General features: G+C 44.3%; 2 protein-coding genes across 7 annotated transcripts in view; one reads left to right on the forward strand and one right to left on the reverse strand.

The window, feature by feature from the left end:
- The first annotated feature begins 531 nt into the window (after positions 1-531).
- adck2 (aarF domain containing kinase 2) lies at positions 532-7,770 on the forward strand. The gene is made up of 8 exons (XM_049007343.1): positions 532-1,962; positions 2,381-2,527; positions 2,628-2,756; positions 5,335-5,430; positions 5,506-5,751; positions 5,833-5,961; positions 6,778-6,831; positions 7,027-7,770. Exons 1-8 carry the CDS (start codon positions 1,054-1,056, stop codon positions 7,165-7,167), a joined length of 1,851 nt encoding a protein of 616 aa, XP_048863300.1. The 5' UTR covers positions 532-1,053; the 3' UTR covers positions 7,168-7,770.
- A 460-nt stretch (positions 7,771-8,230) lies between these two features.
- LOC125738425 (SRSF protein kinase 2-like) overlaps positions 8,231-18,163 on the reverse strand; it is a 35,642-nt gene continuing 25,709 nt past the window's right edge. For 3 of the 6 annotated variants that reach the window (XM_049007340.1, XM_049007339.1, XM_049007341.1), the window contains 9 exons: positions 17,139-17,304; positions 16,717-16,742; positions 15,186-15,444; positions 14,036-14,749; positions 13,478-13,578; positions 13,261-13,368; positions 12,827-12,896; positions 11,165-11,257; positions 8,231-10,324 (listed from right to left, as the gene is read on the reverse strand). In XM_049007340.1, coding sequence (XP_048863297.1) covers positions 10,140-10,324; positions 11,165-11,257; positions 12,827-12,896; positions 13,261-13,368; positions 13,478-13,578; positions 14,036-14,749; positions 15,186-15,444; positions 16,717-16,742; positions 17,139-17,304 — 1,722 coding nt within the window. In that variant the 3' untranslated portion in view covers positions 8,231-10,139. Of the gene's footprint in view, positions 10,325-11,164; positions 11,258-12,826; positions 13,369-13,477; positions 13,579-14,035; positions 14,750-15,185; positions 15,445-16,716; positions 16,743-17,138; positions 17,305-18,163 lie in introns of those variants that run through there. The other 3 variants (XR_007396834.1, XR_007396835.1, XR_007396833.1) reach the window with 3 other exon arrangements.

Consider the following 18,163-nt stretch of genomic DNA (forward strand, 5'->3'; position numbering starts at 1 on the left):
AACATTTTAAAATGAATTTGAGGAATTACTTCTTTACACGGCATGTAGTTAGAGTATGGAATAGTCTTTGTTATTGTAGTGCAAATTAAAACCGTGAGTTCCTTTAAATCAGAACTAGATAAGATTTTAACAACTCTTAGCTATTAGTTAAGTTCTTCCCAAACGAGCTTAATGGGCCGAATGGCCTCCTCTCATTTGTAAATTTGTTATGTTCTTACACTCTGGATTATTATCATTTTTATTAACAGTACACATTATTTATTATTATTATTATTATTATTATTATTATTATTATTAATTGAGAAAAAAAGGTAATTGCATAAATATGTAAAAGTGTTCCTTGGGTAGTGAAAAGACTCTTAAATTGTATTTCTGTTCATACATCTTGCATATATAATAATAATAATAATAATATTAATAATAATATTAATAATAATAATAATAATAATAATTATTATTATTATTATCATTAATAGGCTCCAGGTCGAGTGATATATGTGTGTGCGCCTTTAAGAAGGGACCAGCAGCTTGCATGACGAGGCACGAGCAGGAAGTACGACCTACAGCAGGCGGTGAGTCTGTCTGTATCTGGTGCAACTGATCCAATCCAACGGAGGTTAAACTATTTTCATTTGCCATAACGCGGTCTTGTGAGTGATACAGATGTCTGCAGAATAATAATGAGGGGGTGAAAGATTACCTATACACATGTATGTGATTCCACTCACAGAGCGGAATTGTCCAGAAGCGAGGGTTAGGCGTGCAGCATTACGCGAAAGTTAGACACTCGCAGCTACTTGTAATGGCAACACGCGTTTCTTATCTGTCAGGTAGTGCTCCGGATTGATGTATTCTCGCTAACCACGTTACCTCTGCGTGTATAGTCACTCATACTCATTCATCATGTCCACCGACCCTTTGATCCACAAACTCTGCAGCATATTTGACCCATTTAAAGATGTAGCTGTTGTCTTTGAGCTTTTCCAGTAAAATAGGAATCAAGAGGCACGAATTAGGCTTGAGTTAGGCTTCAGAATTTTGCTGTAATTTTTTATGAAGATAGTCATTTTCAAAGGAAAGGACCATACAACAATTACAATCATGTACTTTAAGTTGGCTGCTTTCAGTGGCAGAAGATTTTTGGTCAATCTAAAATGTACTGTAAAAAAAGTCAAAATGCCTCATTTGGTAACCTTTAGATCAGCGTCCTTCCAGCCCTGTCAGAGGGGGTCCATGTTGATTAAGGTGCCTTTGGCTGGCTTGCTTTGTTGGGGCACAGTGAATGTGGCCAGCTGCCAGGAGGTCCTGGCCCCTCAGCAGAGAAAGTTTGTAGTTAAGGTGCGGATTGACCGGATAGGCTTTGCCTTGCGTGTGGGTCTCCGCTCCCTGGTCCTTCTACTTAAGTTCAGCCCGCTACTGCTGTTGTACCCGCTGTGCCTGTTCTCATGGCGGCTTCGCGGGCTCTGGCTAGACGCCCTGCTCTGGGTCACAGAAACCTCTGGGCCCACCTTCATTAAACTAGGCCAGTGGGCCAGCACCCGGCGTGACCTCTTCTCCCCAGAGTTCTGCGATCGCTTTTCCAAGCTGCATGTACGTGTTCCGGCTCACTCCTGGACCCACACCCAGCGCTGCCTAAACCGGGCCTTTGGCGACACCTGGAGGCAGCTGTTTGTCTTTCAGAATCGGGAGCCTGTGGGCTCAGGCTGCGTGGCCCAGGTCTACAGGGCCATGGCCCGAGTGGACCGTATGGAGAACCCAGCGTTCCACCAGTGGCTGGAGCAGCTGGAGGGGCAGGACCTTCTGGAAGCCTGGGAGATCCCTGGGCTCAGTGGAGTGCTGGCGCTCCTTTTGGGGCGTGGAAGGGATGTGGGGGATGAGCTCAGAGAAGCAGAGACCCAGAGTGGGCAAGGAGAACGGGGACCCGACCTGGCTGGAAACCCTCTTATGCCAGTGGCTATCAAGGTGCGTATTCATTTAATCAAGAGATCATGTTGAGCAGCTGAAGTCTAGCAGCATTACTTTGGGAACACAAGTTAGATAGAAGACAGGCTAAGGGAGAACTTTGATCCCAGGGTGAAATTTAAGGGATCTGTGAGTAAGTAGGACTGATCTAGGAGCACAAGCCATGGAACAACACTGAGTAGTTGTACTTAGGGAGGTGCTAATTAGTGATGGTTAGACAGTTTAGGTCTAGGATTATTGTTTAGTCACTGTGTGCTACAGTCGGCTGTTGGCAGCATATGTCAGCTCCTGAATTTCACTTACCCTTAGTTTAAACGTTTAGTATTGTTATTCTGTCTCTAAGGTTTGGTGAGTGTTATTGTGTGGTGGAAAAGGCTGTGTGCCAAATGAGCTGATGAGCCCCTGTCTCCCTACGCAGGTGCTCCACCCAGGCATCAAGGGCCGGGTGCAGGTGGACTTGCTCCTCATGCATGTGGCCAGCCGGCTTCTCTCACTCCTGCCAGGACTCAGGTGGCTCAGCCTGCCAGAGGTGGTGCAGGAGTTTGAGAAGCTGATGACCAAGCAGGTGAGCAGCATCTTGTGCTCCCAGGTCATCCTGGACATAATTGCTCCTTTTTCATTTTTACTCGCGAGATGAATCTAGCAGATTCCTTCCCTCTGGTCAGATCGACCTTCGGTATGAGGCAGAGAACTTTGAGCGATTCCAAGTCAACTTTCAAAACGTGGATGCAGTGAGGTTCCCGACACCCCTGAGGCCATTTGTCACAAGGGATGTTTTGGTGGAAACATTTGAGGTGAGTGTGAAAACTAATTACCTCCAAAGCTTCATCATTATGGGGTTTTGGATCGTCAGTAGTTATTTTCACAGGCCTGCGTTTGTCCTCATGTAAAGGAGCTTAAACGATTCTTTTATATTTAATATTTACTTTCTACACCGATGAGCCAAAACATTATAGCTACCTCCATATGACGCAAATAATGTTGAATATCTTGCAAAAATTGCACTTCAAGGTCTGGAATATATTAGACAGTAAGCCAGCATTTGGTACTTGTAGATGACGTGTTTAATGCAGGTGAAATGGGCTGAGAGAAAAGGCCTGAGTGATTTTGGGCACTTTTTCACTGCACCAGGTATTATTATTTTGGTACTTGAAGAAAATACCAAAAATACGGTAGTTCAAGGTGTTGGTTTTCTACTGGTGTAAAAAATGATGCTGGCACCGAATGACATTACAATGTGAGGAGGGGTATTTTGTGCTGAATTAAAAAAATAGTATATTATATGGCTGGATTATGTGCGATATTAATGCCAGCACCGCATGTTATGCATGTGCAATTCTTACATTGCTAGTCAGTTAGATAAAGATCTGGCTTTTTCATTCTTTCATACTGTATGGACATTATAGCACAAGGGGTTTAAAATTTCACTAAAACACTTTTACTGCCATAGGGGAAAAAAACACCAGGTAAGTTTTGCATGTGTTCTCCGAAACAATCACAATCATTTTCATCCTTGCTGTTTATATCACTCCTAGACGGGTTTTTGAGAAGTTTGTTGAATTATTTAACTTTTTTTTATTTTTTTTTTGATTTATAAATACCCCAATTTTTATTGCAACTAAATCACAGCGCAAAATTTGAAAATTTAATATGCTGCCCTAGTAAATTAAGCAAAATATTATTTCTTGTTATGCCATCCTGATTGTATCTGTTCTTCCGACCAGATTGCAAATAAAGATTGAATCTCACATCCATTGTTACTTTTATTATTATTTTTTATTACTTAATTATTGTTTCCTGAGTGTGTAACTTTTTTTTTCAAGATGGTGGTTGTATTGTGTTTATTGCAGGCTATTTGCATAACCAGTTGACAAATTAAGTGTTTGCAGGTCCCACCTCAAAATACTGAAGTTCCAAAAAAGTGTCCCAGCTGATTTGGTACTTTAGGTATTGGAACTTTTGGTACTGACACTTGACCGGAAGTCGATGGAACAGGGAAAGTACCATACTAAAAGTACTCAGTCCTAATCAAAGGGTTGTTTCTACTGCACTATCTTGTTATAGGCAGGGGACTGTGTCATCTCTGAAACTGCAAGGCTTATAGGGTGCCCAGTTGTAGTGAGTTCATACTGAGAGTGGTCTGAGGGGCAAAACGCTGTGATCCACTAACGGGGTGTTTGACGGCTAAGACTAATTGAAGCATGATGTGAATGAAGGCTATCCTGTCTGGTACAAATCAACAGAAGGGCTACTGTGGCACAAATTGCCAATAATTGTAATGATTGTAACCGGAGTAATGTGTGACACACGATGCACTGAGCCCTGCTACATATGGGGCTATAGTGTGTCTGAAATCATTATGCAAATGTGATCATTTGAAATCTTTTGAACACCCTGACCAAATTGGTCAATAACATTTAACAATGTTAAAAAGACTGCATGAGAGAATATGTTTAGAAGATCAAAGTTGGTTTAGGCTTTTCAAATGAATTAAAAAAAAAATTGAAATGGCTGATGTTATTCAAGACATGTTATACTGTATGAATGGGTAGGATTTTGAAATCATATGCAAAATGTATAAACAGAAATACAATTTGAGTCTTTTCACTACCCAAGGAACAAACACTTTTACATATTTATGCAATTACCTTTTTTTCTCAATAAACATAATCAGGTTTTCATCCATGAAATTTCTAAGAGTGTTGATGGTTTCTGCAGTTATAACTTGGACGGCACATTGAATGGCATCCCACAGCTCTGACATGCTTGTATTGCTTTCCACCCCTATAAAGCTCAAAATCCTAGACCTTAACATGTACCATTTTTTTATGATATATTCAGCATTATTTGGTTTACATGGAGGTAGTGTTTTAGCTTATCGGTGTGTAAACAGGCAGTCCCCAGGTTAAGAACGTCCGGCTTATGAACGGCTTGCCATCATATAAAAAATTTGGGTTAATAATGAATGCGTGCTCTACTTTGTGACATTCATGAAAACATTGCGTAGCTTCAGCAAGTCATTGCTTCAAGGTACAGTACTGCATGTACAGTAGTTATGATTACTGTATGATTATTCTTCTGTAGTGCATTATTATTAACTGGCCTACAAATCTGACTTAAAGGTGGACTCATTCATAACCAGGGGACTGCCTGTATTACTGTAGCCACTCAATTTAGGACCCTTGCTAATAGTTACAACATCAGGGCCCTTCCAGGGATTTGAACTACCAACCATCATATGACAAATTTTAATTAGTACTCTAATAGAGGCCCCCCTGGGCTGCTTTACCTAGTGGATCCCTGGAGGAGTACAACCAATGGATGGCCTGCAATCAGGTGATGTTGGCCTTCACAGTGCAATTACTGTCACAGGAGAGCGAGCCCATTTCAAGCTTCCTGGGTCAGGAGGTGCCAGAGGATGTCAAGCGGAAGATAGCCCGGATGGGAGTCGACGCCCTTCTGAAGATGGTGAGCTGGACGGACCAGGGGGCAGATGCCTCAAAGGGGAGGTGGATTACTTTGGGACCATCTGTCTTTTCCCAGGTGTTTGTGGATAACTTTGTACATGGGGACCTACACCCAGGGAACATCCTGGTACAGGGCGATGGGGGACCGCCTCCCCCAGGCACGATGGCACTGACGGATCTGTGCGACACGGTGGTGGTGACCGTGAGGCCGTCCGGGCCACCCATGCGCCTGGTTCTGCTGGACGCTGGCATTGTCTCATGGCTCTCAGATGGGGACCTTCGCAACTTCCGTGCCGTCTTCACGGCTGTGGTCCACCGTCAGGTGGGTCCCTAAGATCAGAATCTCAGGATAGTCTTGGCTGAGCCTGTGTTCCTAATAACACTTCCCATGCACCATCCACAGGGCGAGAAGGTGGCTGAGCTGATTCTTACCCACGCCAGGGCGAGCAAGTGCACCGATGTTCCCAGGTTCAAACAGGAGATGGCAGCACTGGTGAATGAGGCCCTTAGCCACACACTTTCTCTAGGGAAGGTACCGCTCTGCTCCTTCAACTTTTATCCACAAAACACCTGCTCCCCATACCCAGTGGATCTCAGCTCATTATCTTGCTAATTTAACATCCACCAGATATTTAACAGCTTCATGAGTGAATCGATAGCTAAATATGCAGATCGAAGAAACTCAACGACAGGATCCTATTCCTGGTTTGTGTGCAGGGTTTCAGTCCACCTCAGCTTTCTCATGTTGTTGTGCAAAGTTTACCAGTTTAGATTCTCTGTACTGAAGTTGTTGGCAAAAGGATACTGGAAAATACAGTAGTGGGTGCGTAATTGTATGTTATTAGTAAATTAAGAATGTGCTGGTGCTGATGTGTAAATTCACCAGAAGTCTTGTGCTTGGGTCACCACAGAACCAATTTGTATTAGCAATTCATTACAGCTGAGTGCTTTCAGCATTTAGCGCCTCGCCAGAACTGAGCGTTTTCCATGTTAGCGCCTCGCCAGAACCGAGCCCTTTCCGTGTTAGCGCCTCGCCAGAACCGAGCGCTTTCCGTGTTAGCACCTCGCCAGAACCGAGCGCTTTCCGTGTTAGCGCTTTGCCAGAACTGAGCGTTTTCCGTGTTAGCGCCTCGCCAGAACCGAGCGCTTTCCGTGTTAGCGCCTCGCCAGAACCGAGCGCTTTCCGTGTTAGCGCCTCGCCAGAAACTGAGCGCTTTCCGTGTTAGCGCCTCGCCAGAACTGAGTCCGTTCAGCATTAGCACCTTGCTAGAACTGAGCATTTTTATCACTAACACCTCTCAATTCAGTGCTGATGATGCAAACTGACCCATGCTTGTCTCTTTTTAAGGTGCAAGTGGGTGATCTGCTCACCAGAGTTTTTAAGCTGTTGATGGCCCACAAGGTAAATTAATGTGGTAACCAGCCCAAGATATAACCACCATGATTTATGAAGCATATTAAGATGGCACTTTATCAGAATTTCATTTTCTACTCATGTCCAGCAGATGGAGCCAATGCTTGAAACCATGCAGTGTGTCTGAAATGCCTTGAATGACGGCTAAATGCAATTTCATTTTTTCTTGTTTGGGTCTCATAGGTGAAGCTGGAAAGCAACTTTGCTTCCATTGTGTTTGCCATCATAGTGTTGGAGGGGTTGGGGAGGTCCCTGGATCCCAACCTGGATATTCTGGAGATCGCTAAGCCCCTGCTTCTGAGGAATGCTGCTTCTCTCATCTGATGCCCCACAGTGCCATGCAGCTCATTGGCTCAGACGGCGTGTGCTACTTTAGCCATAATGTTCAGACTGTAAGTTTAGTAAAAGCAGAGTTCAGGATATTAAATCACCAAATAATGATTGTTGGGACTATAATGTTAACAGTAATGTCCTACAAATCTATGCATAGAACACGGGCCCACTGCAGCTATACTGTGAGTTTATATCCCCTATCGTCTCTTAATGTCTGTGCATTTATACTGAAGATGCAGTTAATTACCTGCATGTCTCAGTACAAACCTGAGCAAACTATCTCAGGAAATAGGGGTTTACTTTAATCAAAATTTCATTAGACCAATTAAAATGTTTAAGACCAGTTTTTAATAATGAAGAGCACATCCTCTGGAAGAGTTCCAGTAACCTCAAGCTCATGGTTACTTATGCAGTGTTGAGTTTAATGGTTATATGCTTTGAAAACACTGAAAGTCATTCTGAAATCTAGCATATTTACTCTCGTGTTCTTGTCTGTCTGTATCGTAATCGTAAATCATCTTATACTGATCTCATTGTTGAGAGGAAGCGTTTGAAAATCTCCTGTGATTTAAACATTGATTTTTCTGTATGAAACCATGTCCTCACATTATCAGTTCAGTCATGTCCTTAATCCCAGACAGTTATGGTGACCTCCATTAGTGCATGTTGTCAAAAACTGTGATGGGTCGGTTTATAATACACCATTAGGCAGTGATCGGATGAAACAACTTCCTATTTGTTACTTGGAGGATTCTTATTGGGTGAAACCTGCCAGTGAGTTACAGAACACAGTAACCCTGTCCACTACTGTTTCCGAATATAGTAACTCCACCCACCATGGGCTCAGATGTTATATTTTCTCTCTGTCATTAGTGATAAGATTAAGCACGCTGGAAAGAGAAAACCATGCCTGGAGAAAATTAAATAGATAAAATTAGTGCTTCAGCAGATGCAGATGGAGTTGGTGAGGATGCAGAATGTACATGAATGAGCAAAAGAGGGAAGCCACACTTTGACTCTGAAGCACAGAGGCTGAAGCTAGTTCACGCCAAGCTAGCAGTTTGAACGTTTTGAGTTTTATTAAACCTCTTAATGAGAAACAGGACATTCCTCTGACGCATGGAAGAACGGTCAGCATGGCTGAAAGAGAGATCCAGGAGCTTCTGGTGCAAAATGTCATGGTCAGAACTACTGTTATTGCAAAAATGTTGAACTGATTTCACGACCATCACATACATCCAAGAGCAGCACTGTTCATGTAAGACTAGGGTGGAGGTAAAGACTGTAAAAATAATAATAAAATAATTGGGGGAAAAAAGATGGAGAAACATCTAATGAGCAAACACAATCACCTCAACACTAACAAGATTTGGTCACTGCCACAACACCAGTGAATTTCCTACTTTATTTTGATAAAGGTATTGAGGTTTATTAACAAAAGAGCAAGTTGACATCTACTTAGTATTTATTGTGAAAATAGGCAATTTACTAATGGGGATGAGCAAGGGGAGGAGGAGTGATGTGGTCTGGGGTCCTTGGAATGACCACAAAACCAGGCTTCCTCCAATATGATAAGAAGCATGGAATCTGTCCATGTCTGTGACCCTCTGCCATTGAAACAGAAGAGCCCTCAATAGGGGTATCTGCAAACTCCTTTTTAAACACCAGTTCTGGAAATGGCAGCTGGGAGAACAAGCGACGAGACAGTTTAGAAGACGGTACTAGAAAAGTGATGGAATGGGCAGTGCAGAGGATGGCATCTTGGTGAAGGACCTCATAATATGTCTTCATTGGAGGTGAGACTTCTCAGTGGGTGAATGGTACAAATAAAACGCGGAGAGAACGAATGAAGTTTGCCAGCACAACCGAATAACGTTCTTCACATTTAAAAAAATATTCAGACTGTACCTGCTGTCACACTCGTTTTTGAAAACCTCAGAACAGGAAGATCAGTCTCCTGTCACACTGGCAGTGGCTACAGTACCCCCTGTTGAAGGATAGCAGAATGTCGCAAGCAGTTCTGCTCTGTAAACACCCTGTGGGAAGGCTCTTGGCACCACTGGGAGAGGGGGTACTTTGTCAAGGGTCTCCATAGGACGTCAGGAATAAGTCTCGTGGGGCAGAGCCTAAGTTTTGAAGGCTTCACACCAATAAAAATTGTACTTAACATTTCAGCAGCAAACTCAAAAGATGCCCTGGCTGTGTGATAATTGTAAAAGAGGTATACTATTTGAAACTAGATACAAGGATTGGCCAAATCGAAATAAGGGAGCAGACATTAATTCCTCTTGTCCAAGAGCTCAGAGGCAAATTGCTCCAGTCCACAGTCAAGGAGATCAGGAGAGTTTGACTTCTAATTCCTGACTAAAGCCTTCTAGCAGTGCTCCCTATACCTGCAGCTCCCCTTGCTGGCTGCGAGGTCTGTCCACAGGACTGACAAGTATTTGTCTTGGAAGACACAATCATGTTTATCATAGCAACACTCCTGCTCCCCTAACTGTAAAACCTCCTGACCTACTTTGGCTGGAAAACATGCCGTAAACACCAGCAGTCCAATGTCCACCACAGGCTCACAGACTGACACGTACAGACGTGCTATGTTGGGGGGGGGGGGGACAGCATGCGTGACTTATGGGTCACTGGCACATGGAGGAAGACAGGAATGGGCAGAGCTGTTCTCCTGTTGGTCACATCGTGGGCCTGTGGGTGGACCGCTCCTGTGATAGGCAGGGTGGTGTGGCCAATTGGCCGCGCCCTTAACAGCCACACCCCTACAACAGGGGCAGAGTCACAAAGCTGCACTTATGTGCTGTGCTAGTCTCTGTGAATGGGGTCTATTCAACGCTCCATCTGGAACAGGGCGGGGGCAGACCACACCCACCAGTCCCGTCCCCCACCCTCCTCCTCCGGCCCACATGAGGGGCAGCAGTTTCGAAGCCTACCCACAGAGGGGTGGGGCACCGCTACGAGGTGAGCCAGGGGTGCATGAGGCACTCCCCAGCAGTGGCTCTTTTCTCTGGGACCATTTCCAGCATGGGCAGGAGGAAGTGGGTGAAGTGGGCCGCATCTTCGTGGGCCCAGCCATACTTCTCCACCAGCACATCAAACAATGACCAGGGTTTCAGCTTGGTGATGTGCCTCAGCTCCCCTGCAGAGGGCAGCACACAGAAGCAAGTAGAGACTCGCGTTAAAGCCAATGGGGTTAAAGCCAACAGTAAAACAAAAGCTATAAAGACAGAGAGACTAAACAATAGTAAGTGTCACATATTCACAGTAACAATACATCACAGGGAGATACATAAACCAGTAGTCACAGCAGAAGCTTCCAGTTATTTAGATGCTAAATTGAATGGATGGATACACCAGTCTGGCTACAAAGCAATGCGGAAAACCATCAGAGAACAAGAAAAATTCTTTATATCAAACCCAGAAAGCTGTGTGTGTATGTATTTCCATATGATTTTCAGAGGAAACAAGTATGAATGGGAATCAGGCAGCTGTGTCAGTGTGCAACAATCTGTACTGTGTTACTGTAATGTAGATTGTTAGTGTGACAGTCCCTCCCCCCAGCATTGCCTCTCATACTTAAGAATTTGTGGTGGTGATTACTGACAGAGATCATTTTTTGCAGCAGCTCCATGATCAGCACAATGGGGCTCATGAACCAGTATCGACACAGTGCATGTGGCGGATCATGCTGGTACGTGACATGATGGGTACTGTGACGTCAGCAATACAGACATGAAGGGCCCAGTGGACACCCTTAGCCAAAGGCACAGGCCATTAATCCTCTTCATTATATAAACTGCTATTCAATCCAATGCATTCTCAATATACACAGACAGTACCACTCATTTGTCATTAAATGGTTAAGCTGATGCACTTTATATTATCTAGTAATTAATGTTTTTTTCTTAAATTTAAGTTTCAGGTTGCATGCTTGTCAAAGAATGTCCACCAGTCCTATCCAGCTCTGTGCCTGTACTACCTCTCCGGTTGAAGAATTCCCGGGAATATTTTCCGGAAAGTGCAAATTGTCTTGGGATGCAGCCCAACAGCTCAATGATGTGAGCTATGTGGTCTACAGGAGAAAGGACAGGAGAGTTAGTGACACAATCAACCAGCAGGGGGCACTGGAGCAAAGGAGCCAGCCAGGAGTAAAATCTCGCAAGTCAAGGTCTGGAATAGCATGGTTCATGGAAGAGCACTGGGTGTTACAGTTGAGAAGCCATTTTACGGCATCAATACTACATTTCATGTTCACTGAATCTTAGAACAAGCTATCAATATTGCTACATGAAGGCTGAAGATACTCCTGAGATCTCTGGTACCTCTTTTCCACCAGTACTGTGCCAGTGAGGGTGCTGGTGCTGACAGGAACCTGGTTCTCAGGTGGTGCCGAAGTGGCATGACCTGAGAACTGGCCCGCATTTCCACTAGTTAAAAAAACATTAATAAGAGAGAACCTGTTCTTTTCAGTGAATCTGTCGAACTGGTTTTCTAATTTAAAAATCAAACTTTTTGTCAAATATATTCTAAATATATTTGACAAATTATATAAAAACACATAGCAACCTTTTTAAAATAGTTTAAAAGGTTTCATTTGCTTTTCATAGACTGTCTGAAGCCATGTTGTCTTCAGAGCCCCTTAACATCTGTTTATTTGTGCTGTGTGCATTTTAGCGAGTTCAGCACACTTGGTGGTTACTAGGCAATTCTTGTGCGACTGATAAGACCCATAGGAGTTGTTTATGATATCATTTATTAATGTATTATTATTTTTTGTTATTTAAAATGTATATAATTTCTTTATTGGCTACTGGTATCAATTATTATTATTAGATTTATTTTGTTTGGCGTAAGTTAGTACATTTTGGAGTTGCATTCCCCTAACCCTATTTTTCCCATTGAATATGTGTATTTTAGTATGAAATTTTAGTGAATGTGAGGTTATTCAAGAACATATTAGTGACATTGTAGCAGGACTGACTGTATATCACCATCTCGAACATATACTCAGGAAAGCAAGCACCAATTTTCAATTTTGTGCACCTGTAAGGAAAAGTGTTTTAGTTTTCACTTTGAGTGCTTGCTACCACCAATGAATACAGACCAGTGGAACACTTCCATATATTATACGTCCTGCACCATTTTTTGTAGTTTTGGTAGTCTTTTTAAAGTTTTTTTAATCTGTAAATAATTTGTTCCATATTAAGAATGCAATCTGCATTCTTCTGCTCTACCTTAATTTCTCCATTAACTTTCACTATTCTAAAACAATTTTCTGAAGTATTCTGAACTTCTGGTGATGACCAGATTGCCAATAAACCATTTGTCCCTTCTGCCTACCATTAATTAAATTATCCCCTGCTACTATCGATGTCTGTGGTCATGATTTCAGCAAATGAGACTCTGCTGAACTTGTAGACCCTCCATGCATGCTGACATCAAGGGTTTCTAGTTTCAGACCAGCAATTCTGTGGACTAGGGTAGGAGCCAGTTTTTGGGGACAGCACCAATTAATTGGCAGTGGCAAAGCGTGGAACCAGTTCTGAATTAGGTACTAGCTCAGCACTGGCACCAGTACAGTGTTGCTGAAAAAGGGCTAAGGGAGTTTCATGTGAGAACTGTGTGATTAACAACAACTTACCTTCATCCCGGGAATAGTCCTCCCCAGAGTGTGGTTCAAATAGATAGTCTCCAGTGGCGAGCTCGAATGCCTGGAGGAGGAGAGGTACAATCACGCGCATATCTGTGTATAATCAAACACCTGTCTGTCTGTAAACAAAGACCTGTCTGTGCAAAGAAATACCTGTCTTTGTATATTGACATACCTATTTGTGTGAAATAAAAATACCTGTCTGTGTATAATCAAACACCTGCTGCCTGTGGTCAAACACCTGTCTGTAAACAAACACCTGTCAGTACACAGAAACACCTGTCTTTGTATACTCACGTATCTGAGTATGTGCAATGAAAATACTTGTCTGTGTATCAAACACCAATCTGTCTGTAACAAAATACCCATCCTTAGAAGCATAACATGAGGAGAATTTGAGAGTGAATGATGATCGCATGGCTCACCATGCAAGCGGTGCTCCAGATGTCAGCGGGGGTGCTGTAGCCTGCCCCAACCAGGACCTCGATGGAGCGATACTGCCGTGTCTGGATGTCCTCAGTAAAGTGTTTATGCTGGGTGAGAGAGGGGGCATCTGAACATCACACAAGACTTTGTCCCCCTCCTCTGGATCACTGAACTGCCCCTACCCCACCCCATTCCAAACTGGCTGCTTATCCTCACCACCCAGCAGGCGTTGCCAAGGTCTGCAATCTTTACTCTCAGGTTGTCAGCATTTCGGGGGTCCAGAGGGTTCACCAGCAGATCTGCTGCACGAGCCTTGGCTGGGGCGGGGGACATACACAAACAGACTTTTAAAATAAGCAGGTAAAAACCTATGGGGATAAAGGGAGTGAGAGACAGGATGTGAAAGTGTATCTGTATGTCTGTCAGGTGTGTTAAAAGATTGGTATGAGGCAGCATGTCTGTAAGGTATGTGAGGCTGATCATTGGGGGTTTGCCTGAAAGGTGTGTGAAGCTGATCTTTGGGGGGGTGTGCCTGTGAGGTGTGTGAGGCTGTGCATTGCCGGTTTGTCTGTGAAGTGTACGATGCTGTCCTTTAGGAGTGTGTGTGTGTGATGTATTTGATGATCATCTTTGGGGGTTTGTCTGTGAGGTATTTGAGGCTGAACTTTAGGGGTGTGTCTGTGAGGTGTGTTAGGATGATCTTTGAGGGAGCGTGTCGATGAGTTATGTGAGGCAGACCTTTAGGGGTGTATCTGTGAGATGCGTGAGGCTGACCTTTGGCAACATGTCGATGAGGTGTGTGAGGCTGATCTTTGGGGGCGTCCCCAGTGCTTGAGGAGGACACAGTACGGCTGCGGTCAGCAGGAGCGCTGTGCAGAGGGATTTCCCCACTGGGTAAGGGGTCCTGGGGCAGCTCTGGGTAACGAGGGCTGGTACCTCTGTGCTGCGCCCCATTGACAATCCCTGGAGTTTCCCCATTAAAGAGGTCATAGGAGCAGCTCAAGGACACATCCCTGTCCGTTATACTAAGCTCCGACTCCACCAGGGGGCACACTACCTCTTCAGCCTCCAGCACTACATGCCCATTTGCTTTTGGACCTTCCTCCTCTCCTCCTTTCTCAGCCTCTTCTTCTTCATCTTCATCATCATCATCCTCATCATCATCTTCTTCGTCCTCTTCTTCATCCTCGTCATCATCTTCTTCCTCTTTCTCTTTGTCATTCTTGCTCTCCGTCTTCTCTTCCTCGCTCACTGTCTCTTCATTCAGACTTTCTTTCTCCACAGGCTCCTTGCTCTCCGCCTTTACCTTCCTTCTCTCCTGGTCCACGTTTTGATCTTCGCCCACCTCTTTCTCCTGCGCCGCTATTTCTTCCACTCTGGGTCTGCCTTCGGGCTTGGGTGGGGGCTCTCTCTCTGCGGTGTCCCCGTCCTCAGGCCCCTCAGCACCACATAGGTCCTGCAGAGGCTGCCGGTAATCCAGTGCTGCGCCTGCAGCAGAGAAAGGGCAGAGAGAAAGCAATGAAATGGGAGAAAAGAGTGGCAGAGCACCACACCCTGTCTCCATGGCTGAGCTTTATTAAGCGCTCTGTGAGTCAGAGAGGAGTCAGCGGAGGCTGACTAACACTGGTGGGCTCCTCTGAGTCGCAGCCGTCCTCTATGACACTCCGCGGGTCACGGGTTGTGTAGCAGAATTAGCGCCATCTGGCCCGCCTCTCACTACAGGTATCCAGGCCAGGGGAGGCTGGGACGTTGGCCAACTGCAGGCACTCTTTTCAGTTTTACGAATGAGGGTTTTTATTACAGTTAACTTGTGCAGGCTAATTAATTTACTGCATGTATTAATGATTAAAAAGCAGTATCAACTGTGAAATATAAACGATGGGTTTTTTAATATAATCCACCAAGTGTTGCTGACAGCACTCACAGGTGTGGTTAGTTAGCAGGGCATGTCTTGTCCGTTCCCTGTCCCCTTCCTCCTCCTCGTCCTCCTCCGCCTCTTCAACCTCCTCCTCCTCATCCTCCTCTTCGCTGTCGGCGGTGGCGACCACACCAGACTCTCCCCTCAGCTGCTCGGCCTCGCGTTCCAAGGCCTCGATCTCCAGCAGGCGGCGCTCCAGCAGCTCGGCCTGTCTCCTCTGCTTCTTCTTCAGCTTCTTCTTCTTATTCTTGGAAATCTTTCCCACCTGGGGGGGGAGACTCTGGAGTTTTCCAGCTGCTTCTATACACAACAGCCTCATTACATACTGATGACTTTAGATTAGATTAGTTTAGATTAGATTAGACTAGATTACATTAGATGCAACTATTTTCATTACACAAAGTACACAAAGTATTCAGACAACCAAATGTGGAAAAATGTTCTATGATCTATACAATGGTATACATGGTGCGGTATAAATATAAGTATGTACAACATCTGTGATTGCACACACATACACCAATGAGCCAAAGCAATAAGACCACCCCCACGTGAAGCGACTAATGTTGACCATCTCGAATAAATGGTGCATGTCAAGGTCTGGGATCTATTAGACTATAAGCTAATATCTGATGCACTGTGACGTGACACATCACTCAAATGACCATCATCAAAATTACTTGCTGCTTGTGTCCATCTGTCCGTTTCATACCACAAGGGATAGTCTTCATTCATATCTTGCATGGACGAGTCTTGGCAACTCTTGAATTGTTTGGTTCTTCGTGGTGTTTCCCTCCTCAGACCACTCTCAGCAGGTATTCAACGAGTTGAATGTTTGTTTACCATGTAATATATCCCAGACTATGACATTTTTACAACATAGGCAAAGATATTCACATCATATGGGGGTGATAATGTTTCAGTTCATCGGTGTGTGTGTGTATGTGTTTGTATACATAGATGTATATGCATATGTATATATATGACATACAGTATGTTTAAATAGCAATGCCTAGTATTTGTGGGGGCGTATTGTAGTCCATAGTTACCACTGATCTTCAGCCAATCCAATTTCTGCAAATATATGTCTCTGCAGGCTGGATAACTGGGCATGTAGAAAGGTTTGTGGGTGTGTCAGCAGGAACAGAGTGTGGTGAAATGGGTGGAACCACATACGTACTTTCCTTTGTGCTTTCTGGAAGTCTTACGCTATATAAACAAATATGAAACAGATATTTAATCACAGATATCTGTCAATCATAGTTATTGCATGACCTGTACGTTGGCTGAATGTTTGGTCAGAAATAACGTTTCTTGACAGCCAGTATAAATACCTTTGGTACTTTGGCATGTCTGTTCTATTGCGTGCACCACCTTTCAACACTCCCACCTTCAGATATGCCCACTATTCCATCCTGCATAGACTGTGCATGTGTGCAGCCATACCCTGACAGGTGACTGCCATTGGTTTCATGTGTGTATCTGTGTGTGTGGCATCTCCAAACCTGGACCATCCTTGAGAGTAAAGATGACTTACTGTCCTCAGCTGGGGAGCAGTGCTGACTGTCAGGGACAGAAGAAGAGCAGTATTAACCACTTCATCCTGTATCAGCACCAACAGACTGACTAAATGACACAGGTACTAACCACCCACAAAGTTTCTTCCAATCTTAAAACATCTCATCAACATCAATACCCTTCATTCAGATCCATAACACCCTTTTACAAGTAAGGTTCACTCAACAATCAAAGTTAATGCAACTTCTTCCTCATTTTCATGTCCCGGATATTGGATGACCTGCCAGTTGTTTGAAGAAAATAACTCCTCTATATATAAACCAATAATGCAGAATAGTACACATCAGGATGTTTCCTAGGGTTGTCATCTGTCTGAAGGGCAGGCTTGCCTCCTCCTTAAAGTGTAGTTTGGGGGGTGAGGGACAGTCGAGCCCGGGGTACCTGCGGAGCCAGAGGGAGGGGGCGCCCCAGCCCTCTGCCACTCGGTGGCCTCCACGGCCATCCTGCGGATAAAAGCATCATCCACGCACATGAGGATGTTCTCGGGCTTGATGTCTGTGTGGATGATCTTGCACTTTCTGTGAAGGTAGTCCAGTCCCTGCAGCACCTGGGGGGGAGGGGCAATTGTTTGTATTTTTAAAAAAAAATTTAAATTGCTTTTGTATTATTTTCCATCCAGACTGAAGTATGAAATGAAATGTACTGATTGATAATGTAAGGAAGAGAAGGACAATTAGGCCAGCAAAAGGGGCAACGCCATGAGTATTTCCATCCATCCATCCATTTTCCAAAGCGCTTATCCTACAGGGTCGTGGGGTCCGGAGCCTATCCCGGAAGCAATGGGCACGAGGCAGGGAACAACCCAGGATGGGGGGGGGGCAGCCCATCGCCGGGCACACTCACACACCAGTCACTCACACATGCATTCCTACGGGCAATTTAGTAACTTCAATTAACCTTAGCATGTTTTTGGACTGTGGGGGGAAACCGGAGTACCCGGAGGAAACCCCACGACAATATGGGGAGAACATGCAAACTCCACACACATGTGACCCAGGCGGAGACTCGAACCCGGGTCCCAGAGGTGTGAGGTAACAGTGCTAACCACTGCACCACCATGGGTACTTCATAGATACATATAAGTAATGAAAAAATGTCAATGAAATGATCCTTTATTTGCCATTTGCACAAGTACAGATGCTCCTCACTTTATGATGGGTCGATTTACGATATTTCGGCTTTACAATGGAGGATTGTAGAAGAGGATTCACACACCACTTTAGTAGTCATCAAGCTTTGAATTTTGATCTGTTTCCAGGCTAGTGGCACATTATATGATACTTTCTACTAATGCCGGGTGATGGCAGCATCCACATAGTCTCTGAAATATCTCAGAAAGTGTTTAACATATCATATTCATATTCAAATTACGGTATTTTCAATTTACAATAGGTTAATCAGAATGT

This window comes from Brienomyrus brachyistius, chromosome 3 (genome assembly GCF_023856365.1).
Source record: "Brienomyrus brachyistius isolate T26 chromosome 3, BBRACH_0.4, whole genome shotgun sequence".
Taxonomy (NCBI): Eukaryota; Metazoa; Chordata; class Actinopteri; order Osteoglossiformes; family Mormyridae; genus Brienomyrus; species Brienomyrus brachyistius.

Coding starts and splice junctions, on each gene's coding strand:
- adck2 (XM_049007343.1), top strand. CDS start 1,054: ATGAAGATAGTCATTTTCAAAGGAAAGGACCATACAACAATTACAATC. Junction 2,757..5,334: donor TTTTGGTGGAAACATTTGAG/GTGAGTGTGAAA, acceptor TTACTGTCACAG/GAGAGCGAGCCCATTTCAAG. Junction 6,832..7,026: donor AGCTGTTGATGGCCCACAAG/GTAAATTAATGT, acceptor TGGGTCTCATAG/GTGAAGCTGGAAAGCAACTT.